This window comes from Leptonychotes weddellii, chromosome 15 (assembly GCF_054177405.1).
Source record: "Leptonychotes weddellii isolate Sample4059 chromosome 15, ASM5417740v2, whole genome shotgun sequence".
Taxonomy (NCBI): domain Eukaryota; kingdom Metazoa; phylum Chordata; class Mammalia; order Carnivora; family Phocidae; genus Leptonychotes; species Leptonychotes weddellii.
This window is the reverse complement of record NC_138383.1, coordinates 21,784,009-21,798,210: the sequence shown is the minus strand read 5'-3', so window position 1 is coordinate 21,798,210 and position 14,202 is coordinate 21,784,009. Positions and strand designations below refer to the sequence as shown.

Genomic DNA, 14,202 nt, shown 5'->3' with positions numbered 1-14,202 from the left:
TCCCACCCAACCTCAATTCCTTTTCTTTGGAAAAACAAAGATGAGAACCTTAAATTGGGCCTCTGGGGGTCCAGTGATGATGACCATACGAACTTTGGAGTCAGGAGTTTCAGGAGGAGCAATCTAGAAAGCAAAGAGCTGGTCAAAGAGGTGCCCCTTACCTTCACCTCCTCCGAGCCCCCTGCCACCATCCCACTTCCACCACCTACTTCCGAGGGCTAGGAGAGGTGAGAACAAAGGCCCTGAACCCCAAGGGCATTGCCCTTGCACCAAAAATGTGATGAGGACGTGGGTGCGTGTGTTCCAGGGACATTCCCTCCTCACCGCCCACCCTCCCAGCTTCCCGGGGAGGCTTCCGTGGGGTCCTGCCCAGAGTGGGGAACAGACAAAATGCCCACGGTGAGGAGGGCAGGGACCACACTTCAGCAGAAAAGAATCCCTGCATCTGACCAAGTCCTTTAGGGGCCACCGACACAACTGGATTTAAGCTTGTGAAACTTTCACGAGGACACTCTCCCTTCTCTCTGTGCTGGACCCCAGCCAAGGGGGGGCGAAAACACAGTCGGCATCTACCGCAACCCCCCCCATCCCACCCCCCCAGCGCTGGGCACTGGCCGAGTGGGGCGCCGGCTGTGAAATTTCACAGCACTAGGACAATGATCGCAGTGACAAGGGAATAGTGGTTGAGGCTGACGGCCTTAGCTTAGGGGCTGCAGGCTGAACCCACATCAGTCTAGGCCAGAACCTAAGCGATCCTCCTCTGCAGCAACTCGGCCTCCTCCCTTGCCCGGAAGCCCAGGAGCACCGAAGGCCCTGGGCAAAGTCATATGCACGACAATCCATCAGAGAAACAGACCACACGACAGCGGGAAGAAAGGTTGAGGGGGTGGAAGCAGGGCGCTGCCCTCTTCCCAGGACCTGGAAGGAGACAGAGCAGGTCACCTTAATGGAGGCACTGGCGAAGCGGGAGAGCTGTTTGATGTGCTGTCCCTTCTTCCCGATGATAGCACCCACTGCCTGCGCCGGGATGAACACCTGCACCATCTCCTGCTCCGGAGCCTGCTGCCGAGACAGGGCGTGTTACGACCAGGGGTGAGGGACGCAGCCTGGAAGCCCTTCCACCCCCCAGGGCGTGCAGCCTCAAAGAGAAGAAGGCAGACACCTGGCGGCCAACGTGGGCAACCCGCTCCTTGGCTCTCCCCAGGCCCCCAAGGACAAAGGGAGAGGGCTGCCGGCAGCCCAGGTGGCATCTGAGACGCTGTGCACACGACTGGGAGTACTGCCCAAGAGGGGCATCCCAGACCTCCCTTCCCTCTCTCTGCAAATTCCCAAGTATCAGGCTCCCGCAGGGGGCTGGACCCTAAGGGAGGCCATGGAAGGGCCCAGCACCTCCCCCACCCCACCCCCCAAGGAGATCTTGCACCTACCATAAAGGAGCTATAGGGAGCAGCCCCGGTGACGCTGCTGGGAGGTGGCGGGACCGCACTGGACGAGGCTGGAAACAGACCTACAGCCGCCAAGTTCAGGCCAGGGATGAGGTGTGACTGCAGCTGGGGAAGGAAGGTAAGGAGGGAGAGGTCAGCTCATGATGCAGGGCTGGCTGAATCCAGAAGGCAGTGCTGGGGTGGGGTGGGAGGGGTGGGAGAGGTGGGGGGGAGTGAACACAGGAGAACTGGGTGCTTTTGCACAAAACCTGCCTGCCCTTCCGGTTCTCACACACACACACGCACATACACTTAGAGCATGGAGCTGTGAGTGATGGGACATTATCGCTGGACCAAGAACCAGCAACACCAACCAGAAGGGTCAACCAGAGCCTCAGATGTCCCATCTCTCTGGTGGTTTACTCCACTCACCCTGCCCTGGAACATTCCTATGAGAAGGCACAGCAACAACAGATCTCCGTTAGACTCCAAGGCTCACCTTTTTTCCTGTACTCCACATCCTCACTCCCTTTTAAAAATCAGATGAGGGGCACCTGGGTGGCTCAGACGGTTAAGTGTCCGACTCTTGATTTCGGCTCAGGTCATGATCTCGGGGTTGTGGGATCGAGCCCCGCATTGAGCTCTGCACTCAATGCAGAGTCTGCTTGTCCTTCTCTCTCTCCCTCTGCTCCTCCCCCACCCCTGGCTCACCCTGGCTCTCGTGCTATCTCTGAAATAAGTAAATAAAATCTTAAAAAAACAAATCAGATGAAAATTATGGCCCCTCTCCTCACTGAAGAACACACAAACACCAATCTTACAGGAAGACCACAGACTTTGAAACCGAAGATGAAACCCAACCCCCACCTCAGCAATCAGATAAAGAATCTCTATTCATTAAACGTAAAAGATCTGGAGGATTGGAGATCCAAAGGCGTGTGGCCTGCCCACCCCAGGTGGAGACCCCCATCTGCAGTGCCCCAGGCTCAGAGCATTAGGGTGACTGGCCCTCTGGCACTCACACTCATGGCAGCCACGTCGTTCTCGTAGGCCTCCCGGACTTTCTTCATGATCTCCTGCTCAGCCCTGCAGCAGTTCTCAATGGCCCCCTTCACAGTGATGGTCCTCTCAGGGTTATAGAGGGTGAGGTCCTGCAGCCTGGCGGGAGAGCAGAGTCGTGTCATCCTCCCAACAGGAAGGGGCCATGGCTGGGAATCAGCCGCAGAAACAGCTCCTGCAGGCTGTTTCACTTTCAGCAAATAGCTCCCCGTCTCTGGCCTTCAGTCTGTAACCCAGGCAGGGAGGGAGCAAGGTACAGGGAGAGGAGAACACCCAACTGAAACCCCTCGATTTGCAATGAGTCCAATCATAGACAGGTTTTCATCACCGGTAAAGCAATGAGGATGCTCAGGACTGGAAGTTTCTCCAGTGGTTCTACGCAACCCATTTCCTGTGCTTTTGGAACACAGCGAGTCTGGGATGCAATGAAGAAGCACAGTGCTCACAGAAGAGATAATCGATCTGCTTGGCTCTGGTTCTTCCGGGGGAGACAGGCCCCGACACAGGGGAGCATACACCCAATCCTCAGACCAGGACCTGGGTCGGTCTGCTTCTCACGGACCAGCAAACATGCCTGAGACCCCGCCCTAGCTGCAGGCTCTCTGAGATGCAGGGGATAGGAGTGATGGGCAGGCCAGAGGACGAAAGGATGCGCTCCAGCAACCCCAGCCCTCACAGAGATAAACGCTCTTTGCCATGTCACTGATTATTCTTCAACAGAACAGAAACTGCATCCAACTTACGGGGCCAAGCATGAAGGCCCAATGATATACTGCCGTCCCTGAGCCCACGGGCATCCCACCCATAAAGAGGTAAATGAGAGCCTTACGAGGAGATGGTGATCTTTGTCTCTGTGTCCTGCTCCACCTTCTTCAGGTTACGCCCTTCCTTGCCAATGAGACGCCCCACAAAGTTATTATGGGCCAGGATCTTCAGGGGAACCTCGTCGGCCCTTGGGAAAGAGAGAGGGACAGGAGCTGTTAAATGCTGGGGCACGCAGAGACACGGTCAGCATGCCACCGCAGACGTGGGGTTTCCGGGACAAAACTACATTTTAAAAGATGACAAAAATCAACAGATTGGTGGTTGCTTAGCACTAGAGAAATGGGGAAGTAGGGAGGGGCCGCCAAGGGGCACAAGGACTACCAGAGTGATGGCCATGCTCATTATCGTAATCGTGGTGATGGTTTTGCAGGTATACGCATGTTAATGCTCATTCAATTGTATACTTTTAAATAGCCACACTATAGAACTCCATGAAGTTTTAGAAAGAACTGAGATGGGTCAGTAATTACTGATCCATAAATGTGAAAATAACTAACTACAGAACACGTTCATTACAGTCCTATTTGCGCTAAAACATGCACATGCACACCTGTGCGCACAAACGTATATGGACAAACGCATACACACGCTTGTAAGTGCACAGAATTGCTAAGAGAGGGGCGCCTGGGTGGCTCAGTCGTTAAGCGTCTGCCTTCGGCTCAGGTCATGATCTCAGGGTCCTGGGATCGAGCCCCGCATCGGGCTCCCTGTTTGGCGGGAAGCCTGCTTCTCCCTCTCCCACTCCCCCTGCTTGTGTTCCCTCTCTCGCTGTGTCTCTCTCTGTCAAATAAATAAATCTTAAAAAAAAAAAAAAGGGTACCTGGATGGCTCAGTTGGTTAAGCGACTACCTTCGGCTCAGGTCATGATCCTGGAGTCCCTGGATCGAGTCCCGCATCGGGCTCCCTGCTCAGCAGGGAGTCTGCTTCTCCCTCTGACCCTCCCGACCCTCCCCCCTCTCATGCACTCTCTCAGTCTCTCTCTCTCAAATAAATAAATAAAATCTTTAAAAAAAAAAAAAAGAACTGCTAAGAGAGTATACAGGGTGTTACTTGTGGAAAAGAGGACCTCGTGTCTCAGTTTATGTCCTTTGTCTCCTATTTATCCCTGCATTCTTGCGAATAAAGTGTGTTGGAGCGGGGGAGGTGGCATTCCCCTCATTATGAGAAATGTTGAATAAAAGCCTTACGTTTTGGTGTCCTTTGCTTCCTTATGCATGATCTCCAAGATCATCTTACATGCAGATGAGCAGCCCTCAGGGGTCGAGTGGACGCTGATGGCCTTCTCCGCAGCGCCTGCATTCTCCTTCCTGTGCACATCTATCCTAAGGACCACAAGGTCAAGGATGGTTAGGGGTCCCTGGTGAAACCCAGAGTCTTCTTCACCCTCCTTACCACGTCTCCTCAACCAAAAGTACAGAAATGGCTCTTGGAACAAGTCCCAGTGCAGAACAGGAAAGGGCAGAGAAAAGGCCAGAGGAACCCAGGCCAGCCTGCTGCTCTGGATTCTGTCCCAGTCAGGAGGTGGGGGGGAGGGGGGGAACGGACGATGGTGGCATCTGGCATGGGAACACAGGGCTGGCAATCAGTAGCCCACAGCTCTAAAGCTGCATTCCCCTTAAATGCTGGATTCTCTCCCGTAAAACTATAAAGGGAAGGCACACTGTCCCAAATTAAAAGTAAATAATAAAGGATGCATTCGGAGTAAGGACATGATGTGACCTGTTCTTTTCCAGAGTACCCTGATTAGCTATAAAGATTAGAGAAGAGGAGTCACTATACACAAATAAAAAAAATAAAGTCAGGGGCGCCTGGGTGGCTCAGTCGTTAGGCGTCTGCCTTCGGCTCAGGTCATGATCCCAGGGTCCTGGAATCGAGCCCCGCATCAGGCTCCCTGTTCCGTGGGAAGCCTGCTTCTCCCTCTCCCACTCCCCCTGCTTGTGTTCCCTCTCTTGCTGTGTCTGTCAGATAAATAAATAAAGTCTTTAAAAAAAATAAAGTCAAAATTTTAAAAAGAGGTTAGAGGGGTAACAGTAGGGGAATCGGAGATGGGGCAGGATGATGACCTATTACTGAGGGCTGGCTTTGGCCAAGCTGCCCAGCCCAGTGGCCACCAACAGGCAGTGCTGAACCCACAGTGCACCACAGTGACTGACTCACCTAGACTAGGTTTGCTTGGTGGCACGTCCTACGAGAAATTCTAGAACCATTCCTACTAAGAACGGTGTGGCCCAGCCACTACCACCAACTGGCATGCACCAGGCCCATTCAACCTCCCCACCTTCCCAGGACGCTGCAATTGGAGCAGTAACCACCCCCATCCCCCAATGAAGAGAAATGGGAACACATCCCAGGCAACATTTCCTGAAATGTAAATACTGAGACTCCCCGGTGTGCTACCAGGCGGTACCCCGGCTCCCAGTGCCCAGCAGCCAAGACTCACTTGGACTGGGTCTGTTTCGTGATGTTTCGGATGGTGGCCCCCTCCTTGCCAATGATGGCACCCACATACTGGGTTGGCACCAGGAGCCGCAGGGGGATATCCACTTGCTGCTGCTTGGCTGGGGCCCCCGCTGCTACAGGGGAGCCCTGGCGGGGCTGACCCCGAGAGCCAAAGCCTCCTCGGCGCCCATTCTCAGGACCCTGTGCTATCTGCTCGTCAGGAATGTAGGAGACTTTTAAGGCGTGGTTCTCCAGCTGGTGGCCATTCAGCTTCATGATGGCTCTGAGGACAGAGGGAGAGTCTACTGGTCACACCATGCCAATCACACCAAAGGCGTTCCGTGTGCAAAGCACTCCGGGTTACAACTTGGAACACACTAAAAACAAGGGAGATGACCACCTACCCACCACTCCCACCTCCACCTCAGAGAACTTGCCAGTCTAAACGGCTGAAGACATCAAAGGGAAACCTAAATTAAGTTATTCCCAATGAATTTTGAATTGGCTTATTAATTCCAGCCAGAACTACGCATCTCGTAAGATTAACGTGAGAATCACATGTGATTCATGGTAAGTGAATAAATATAATAAACACATGAAACAAGAGACTTGTTTTTACACCTGTTGAGTCTGGCACCTTCCATGTTTGAGGAAACTGTAAAAAAAAAAAATAGGGTTGGAGACGGAATGTCTTGCTTACAGCTTGGAAGCAGGAGTTTAAGTCTATCTGGAATGTCTGCAAAGCAGGAGTGAGTAACACTGTGGGAGGGGAGGAGGCAAGCTCCATCCAGTTCCACACCGGCTGATGCAGGTTAGAAATGTTAACAAGGCAGCAACAGGCAGTGGGGAGTAAGCCGAGTATTGACATGACCTTTAGAGCCAGGCTAAGGACCACACACTAGCCACAAGGGGCAGTTGGGACCTCCAGAAAATCCTGAGCCCAGAGAGCCACCTAAAAGAAAATGGGGGCAGGGCTCCTGGCGGGCTCAGTCAGTAGAGTGTGCTAACTCTTGACCTCGGGATCCTGAGTTCGAGCACCACGTCGGGTGTAGAGAGAAGTTAAAAATAAACTTTTAAGGGGCGCCTGGGTGGCTCAGATGGTTAAGCGTCTGCCTTTGGCTCAGGTCATGATCCCAGAATTCTGGGATTGAGCCCCGCATCGGGCTCCCTGCTCAACGGGAAGCCTGCTTCTCCCTCTCCCTCTGCCTCTGCCTCTGCTCATACTCTATCTCTGTGTCTCGAATGAATAAATAAATCTTTAAAATGTATCATCACCCAGCTAGAGGCAGCATGCTGAAGGAACAAGAAAGCTGTCAAAAGCTAAATGTGGCAAAAACCCTGTAACGGGTGGGATGTAAGTGAGTAAATGCACAAAGTGTACAAAGTCTGTCAGTACCAGTGGGTGAGGCGTGTAGTTGCTCAATCAAAGGGCTTAAGGAGCTAGAAAGCATAGGTGTGATGGGACTAACAGGACCCGACAGGAGCACAATTGGGGCTCGTGGCATCACCGAAATAAAATGTCTGCCCCCGCCACATCAGAACGTGAACAAATCCCTTTTGTAAACCTCGCAGTTCCTCCTTACTATCACTAGATGGCGCCGTCAACACAGCAAAGGACCCTTGCAGTGCCGGGGCACCCGGAGACCCAACGCAAAGCCCACTTTTTCTCCTACAGAGGATTCCCCACCTTTCCTGGGAGGGTCTTTGGGTCCCTTCCCGTCCATGGATTTGCTACCAATCTTGATAAGTTTCTGAACCCTTGAGATACCTGAACCTGAACCTGAACCAAAAAGAGTCTGCGACTGGCTATCACAGTAACAGAAGGCGCTCCTGCCTGCCTGGACCCCAGCGTGGAGAAGCACGTGTACTTGGCTCCCAACAACCCGCGAAGACCCGCCCCGCCCCGCTTTCCGGCCCACTTACTGCCTGGTCTGTTCCCGGTTGGAATAGGTGACATTCACCACCGCAGTCTCACTCTCGGTGTTCACTGGGGGAGCAAAACAGAGGCCAAGGTTAGAGCAGCAAGATCTGGAGATGCCGCCAATGAACTCCCAAGTGTTAAAAGCTCATCCTTTCGGGCGCCTGGGTGGCTCAGTTGGTTAAGCGACTGCCTTCGGCTCAGGTCATGATCCTGGAGTCCCGGGATCGAGTCCCGCGTCGGGCTCCCTGCTCGGCAGGGAGTCTGCTTCTCCCTCTGACCCTCCTCCCTCTCATGCTCTCTGTCTCTCATTCTCTCTGTCTCAAATAAATGAATAAAATCTTAAAAAAAAAAAAAAAAAGCTCATCCTTTCAGGTTATAAGGTTATAAGAAGTTACATGTGTTGTAAGAAGGAATACATGAATGACAAGGCAAACTATGTGCCCTTTAGGCCCCTCTCTCCAGAACTCCTAGAAAATTCAAATTAATCTTTTTGCATTTTCCCTCCTGTGTCTTCTTTTGATCTCCCCTGGCCACCCCCCCACCCCCGAGAGCTGGGCGACAAAAGGGTGCTGAAGTCAGCATAGCAGTTAGGCGGCAGGGAGCGCACACACCAGGTCTGGGAGACGAATTTATTCTTGGGAAGCTAAACTAGTTAAAAATGCACACACCGTAAGATTAGCAATTTATAGAAGCAAACATCCCAAGACATGGTCTCTAAGAATACGGTGAAGAGACCCACTTCCACTGCAGAGCATCCTCAAGGACAGATGGACCACACGTGAGTGTATCATAACCCAAGCTAAATGGGCTGAGAGGAGCAGCTACTGGGGAACCGAGGGGTGGCGATTTCCTGACTCAGTCTTCCAAACATCTTGGCAGTGGAAATGCACATTCAATCCATCATAAATCCATGGCACCTGCCATTATTCCCATCCAAGTCCTCCGTTCTTACCATGAAACCTCTTGGTCTTCACTGGATTTTGCCATATACTCTTTCCTACAGGGAGAGACTGGGCTGGACAATAGAATTCCAGGCAGTCTGGGGGCACACTTCTTGAATTAATAAAATTAACGTGTCTTGTATCTGTCTTTTGATTTGGGGTTCCCTAGGCCAGCTCAGCCCTGGGGTGGAGGACAGTGACAAAAACCAAGCCTCTGCCCCCATCATCCTGAGGATAAGTCACCTGGCCACAGACCCTCAGCGCAGACCACTCTAAACCCCTCTTGCCTTCATCCGCAGAGCTCCCCCACCAGTGGTGAGTAAGGGAGATTCCGCCAAGAACTATCTTTCCAGTTAAACTGAAACACAGGAATGAATGAAACCAACGAAGGCTCTGCCTTCCCGGAGCTTACAGGAGCAGACAACGCGAAGTACAATAAGCAAATTCTCTAACCTATCAGATGGGTTGATGATGGCCATGGAGAAATGTAAATCAGGGTTAAAGGAGGTGGTGGGAAGGGGTGCGATTTTAAAAAGTGAACAGAAAGGACTTCACTTAGAAAGTGACACCAGAAGACTTTCTCTGTTGTCCAACAAAATCAAACATTTCCCATTGTGTTCTCTCCAGGGAACGGGTCTCCCCTCCTGATATGGTGTGTTACAGCTCCTGGGTGAGCCCCAGACAGATTTGAGCTATCGTGGACTCCTGCGGGGCCTCCCAGGGCGGCTCACAACGTGCTCCCAAGCCCGCACTCATTCTTGCTATTTGTCCAAGAGTAACTCAGTCATTAGTCTAACGCGTGAGCAGTACTGGGCAATGGTTATCAGTGTGTCCAGCTGTGTCCTGGCATTTATGATAAAAAGGCAACCTACAGGATTAGAGCTGGAGAACTTGTTTGATAGATTCAGCACTTTACCTATGTGCAGGCAAGTATTTTAATCTAGAGTGATTTCTAGCTTGCACCTTTCCAAAGAAAATGGAGATAAGCATTTAAATCTCGACGGGGTGATTCTTTACGCTTCTGAAGATCTACAAACTCCACTTGTATCTTCTCGAATGGACAAGCTCTACCTTGTGTCAACCAAAACCATTCTTATTTTAGCTCATTTCCTCTGGAAATTATTTATAACCTGAAGCAATGGAGAAACCTCAGAAATCTTAGCAAATATTTTATGACCCAGATTTCTTAGTATTTCTCCTGTGGGCCCACTCTTGAAAGACTGTGCCTGCCCATCACTATGTGCCCAGTAATAAAATCTGTTTTTTTTTAATTGACCCAAGCCATATAGCTGACAATCAGAGCTTCTATAAAGAGATAACCAGTTGACTATTCCAGCCAAACATAAAGAATCATGAAGCTTTTAAAGTAAAGGGGCTGCAGACTTACTCAGGCCGAGTGCCCCATTTCCATGCTGCTAAACCCTTCAGACCTCTCTTTCGACCGTGACTGACCCCTAAGAGCTTGGGACCCCATGCTGGAAATGAGTGACTTTTGCTCATTAAAGAGAGAAACCTGTTCCAGAGAGAAGCAGCACAGCCAAAGCCGGGACGACATGCCCACGTCCCCCATGTGTGGATCTCCCTTCGTGCCATATTCTGTCTGCCTGCCTTGTCTGCTTTTGCTATGCCAGGTGGATGTGGTCGTGGAAAACGAAGCAGAGTAGATCCCCCAAACTGCTCCAGCACCCACCCCCCACTTCCCCACTGTACCCTTACCTTGCTCGCAGTTCTCCACTGTACCGTACTGAGCAAGCAGGCTGTCCAGCACCTAGGAGCATGGACGAGAGAAGAGAGGAAGGCTATTCTGAGCATCCCAGGAACTGTCACGAAGCCAGCCACCAGCCACCCTCACCCCAAAGGATGGTGGCACAGGCAGAGCCTTAGGTGGGGACTGAGCAGTATGACCTGTTTTAGCTTACTCCCTCTAGGGTACCGATAACTGCTGGTAACCTGTCAGGGTATCTTTGAAGAAATGTACTTGAGCACAACAAAAAGGCTTCTAAGGGCCTTTTTGGAAGTAGACTTGGGCCTCCGGGGTCTAAGTCTGGGGCTCAGGGAACACCCTACCCACCTTCCTAATGCCTCTCATCACAGGGACAAGCCCAAAGGACTAACATGGGTAGTCCTGGGCTGAGGATGAGAACCAACCAACTCCCTCAGTACTAGCATCCCTGGCCGACCCCCAAACCACCAGGGGACCTCCCCAGTCATCTCTGCCAACTCAGATTGGCCCGGGCTTCCTTTCCAGTCTCTACTTCCCCATGTCTTGAGTTTCCCCCAACACTTACTTCCCAACGGAGCTGGGGTGGGATGTTTCGAATCTGAATTTTCCGACTCCTGAAATTAGAGGGAACAGGATTAATGACCACTCTGGATGCTTTAGGGGCCTATGACCTGGCAGTGTTTAATCCCTACGTCAGTCTGTATCTCCCTACCTTCTGTTCAACACCAAAGTCTGAGAATCCAAGAACGATAACCTTTGGGAATAAAGATTTGGTGGAAGGGTGCCTCACTTCAGAGTGTAAATTATCAGTGCTACGACAGATAGGAAGACCGTGATCAGAGGCCCGAAGCACCAGGGTAACATAATTCCCCCCAAATCACACCTGCTTTTTTTGTCCCTGTGCTCCGGTCTCGCCCTGCTCTTTCCTTCACTAACCACCTATTCTCACCTCTTACCTCCCACCATGTTTCAGGCATTAGGAATATAAAGCTGCTACAGAGACTTCATTCATTAATCCAATACCCATTTAACTGTTGCCTACTTCAGGCTATACTTTGTTCTAGATACTGGGGACACGGTGACAAACAAAAGAGACAAAGTACCTGGCCTCAAGGTGCTCACAATTTATTGGGAGAGACACACATGCAAACAAATGACAGGAGGATAATAGTGCGGTAATTAAGTGTTTTTTATACAGGTATGGATTTAAATCTCTGTTCCACTTAACAGCACTGATCTTAAAATTATTTCACTTCTTTGAGGCTCACTTTCCTTTCTTTGTAAAACAGGGATAATACCTATTCACAGGGTGGTTTCAGGTGATGTTAGATAATATTAGGGCTTAGCAAAGGGCTTCAAGTACTTAAAGTGTAGTAACAGACGCAGCATTTGGAATACTAAGGTGGAACGATTAACACACAACACAGCATCAGGACCACCACCTTCCCTCCTTCCAAATGACTTCTCTTTCTCCTTCCCATCTTTCAAATACCTCTTAAAAGTGTAATTTTCCCCAGGAAGGCTTTCAGGTTCAAGGTTGATTCCCAGGGCAATTAACTGCTCACTACCCAAATCGATGCCCTAATCCCTGGGCTTACAACATTTCAATTGACTTGATCTTCATTGGTCAATTGTCATCTATGTCTCAGCATATCCTTGATCACAAACTTAGTTCAGGGACATGGTCCAATGAAATTCTAACAGCATGAGGGAAAACTGGCCTGGGAAGCAAGAAAATCCAGTTCTAGCTCTTGAACTACCCCTGATTGAGTCTTCATCTGACTAAGCCATGTAAGCTTCAGGCCTCAGTGTTCCTACTGGGCCCTTGTCAGCTCCTAGCTTGCTAGGGGAGGGGGGTGTTGAAAACACATGAGGAAGGGATGCTAAGCTCTCACCATAAATGTTTCCCTCTTGGCTCTGTCCTAGGCCAGCTCACTCATTCCATCCCTGTGACCTTAAGTGTCTTACAGCTGCAAAATGGAAACTGGAGGGTCTCTAAGATCCCTTCTAATTGTGCAGCTCTGAGCAGGGAAAGTCTTTACTGATGAAATACACAAAGGAAACCTCTTCCTGGGACAAAATGACTTCAGGGAAAAGGAGGATACGTGTTGAAGGGAATCTACATGTATGGCTCTCTACCTTGGGTGGTTCATGAACCTGATCTAAAGTCGTCAGGCTACACTGCAGGACAAGAGAGCAAGGATAAGAAACAAGTCCAGTCGTCAGATCCCACACCAGGCCACTCTCTTTGATTCCATTCATAGGCAAAAGAGGGGGCCCCATGGCATCTAGCCTAGTGAGGGATGTCCCATATAACACTCATTTTGTGCCCAAACAGGCTGAGAAAATGCAGGAACCGTCACAATCAAAGTCCAACTGTTGGAGAACTGAGGAACAGATGGTTACACCATTGGAAGACTGAGGACACTGACCTAGCTTGATGCCCCATGACAGGAGTCACTCCCTCTAGGGGCTGCCTGCCTGGGAATTCAAACCAGTAAGGGCTTAAAGCAACCCCCAGGCAGGAGGCTCAGTGTGAAGACAGTTCTTTCAAGATTGTCCCTTAGTGTACTCTGAGATCGAAGATCAAAAATACCCTCCTCCTACTACTACTTCAAACTCCCAGATTTAGGGGCTTTCTTTTCAGGGTAGGGAAAAGTTGGGGAGGGGATGGGGTAAGGAAATCAAATCTCAGTTTGGGGTTTTAATCCATATCCTGAAAGCAATGGCAGTCTGGAATGTCTGGAATGTTCCAGGAGAAGGAGGGGGAGGAGGGCAGGGCCACACAACCAATGAAAGAAAAGACCTCCTCCCAGCCCTCTCCCACCCTCAAGAGGCAGAGACTCACCCACCCCTCTAGGACATGCACACCCAATCCTGGGAACCCCTTCAGGCCTCCAAACCTCCTTTCCCCAAGCCCCCAACCCTGACAAACACACAACAGAAGCCCCGGAAGACCCTTTGTCTTTTAAGCCCTTGGCCTGGTTTCTATTACTTATGGTGCTGCCCAAGTTCTTTCAGGCCCAAAGCACATGGGGCGATGTTGGGAACTGTACCCTTCCCAGGACCCCCGCTGAACTCATCCGCCCCACAAACTATGGAAGGCCAGGTGCAAGCTGGACCGGGTTGGTATGCTGAGGGCTTGGGGGTCCAGAGAGAAGCTACGGCATTTGATGGGGGTACTCCTTGGCTCATACCTTGTTTCTTCCTGTGGAAACTGACAGAGCTTTTGGGAGGACTTCAAGAGATAAGCTGTGTGAATGAGGGCGCCTGACTTGGGAGTGGGTCCTCAGGAGCCTACAGGTATCCAGACGAGCATGGAGGAGACGGAAGAAGGGCTGCCAATGAGCGCTCTCACCGTGGGACAGTAACACCGTCGTTAACAATATTTAGACATCACTGCTGCGGAAACAGTGGGGAAATACCAGTGCCTACAGTCCCACTCCCCTGCCTCCCTTGACAACTAAAGGGTTATGGTCTGGCCCAGGGCCCCACTCCACACTCCAGTGCATCAGCTTCCACTAGGGTTGAGCAGTAGTACCTTTGCCCTAGAACAGGGCACTCTACTCTGAGCAGAGCCTGGAGTGCCTAAACCCCAACATCCCTCGTTCAGAAAAAGCAAGAGAATGCCTAGAGGTTCATGAGCCACCACCTCTGCACCCTCAGGAGCGGATAAACCTGTTGCGTGATAGCCCCTGGCAATGAAAGCAATGGTTTCACCAACCTAATTCTTTCCTGGGTGCCAACGCCCAGTGGCTTCTGACCTCTTTGCATGCCCTGACCTGAAGGGCAGTTTACCAAGCCCTGAGGCAGCTCCCAATACAGAGCAACCACAGGAGACCTATCTCTCTAATGCTGGCGGAAGCCGGG

The 14,202-nt window shown here is 51.1% G+C and overlaps 1 protein-coding gene across 2 annotated transcripts in view; it reads right to left on the bottom strand.

Annotated features, from left to right (window-relative positions):
- The window catches only part of IGF2BP1 (insulin like growth factor 2 mRNA binding protein 1), a 44,644-nt gene that overhangs the window by 9,639 nt on the left and 20,803 nt on the right, over window positions 1-14,202 (bottom strand). The window contains exons 3-12 of one of the 2 annotated variants that reach the window (XM_006741453.3): window positions 10,898-10,946; window positions 10,326-10,377; window positions 7,671-7,734; window positions 5,749-6,030; window positions 4,496-4,630; window positions 3,313-3,435; window positions 2,447-2,582; window positions 1,428-1,550; window positions 943-1,062; window positions 49-123 (exon numbers count right to left, since the gene is read on the bottom strand). In XM_006741453.3, the coding sequence (XP_006741516.1) occupies window positions 49-123; window positions 943-1,062; window positions 1,428-1,550; window positions 2,447-2,582; window positions 3,313-3,435; window positions 4,496-4,630; window positions 5,749-6,030; window positions 7,671-7,734; window positions 10,326-10,377; window positions 10,898-10,946 (1,159 nt within the window). The remainder of the gene's footprint in view (window positions 1-48; window positions 124-942; window positions 1,063-1,427; window positions 1,551-2,446; window positions 2,583-3,312; window positions 3,436-4,495; window positions 4,631-5,748; window positions 6,031-7,670; window positions 7,735-10,325; window positions 10,378-10,897; window positions 10,947-14,202) is intronic. The other variant, XM_031036930.2, reaches the window with a different exon arrangement.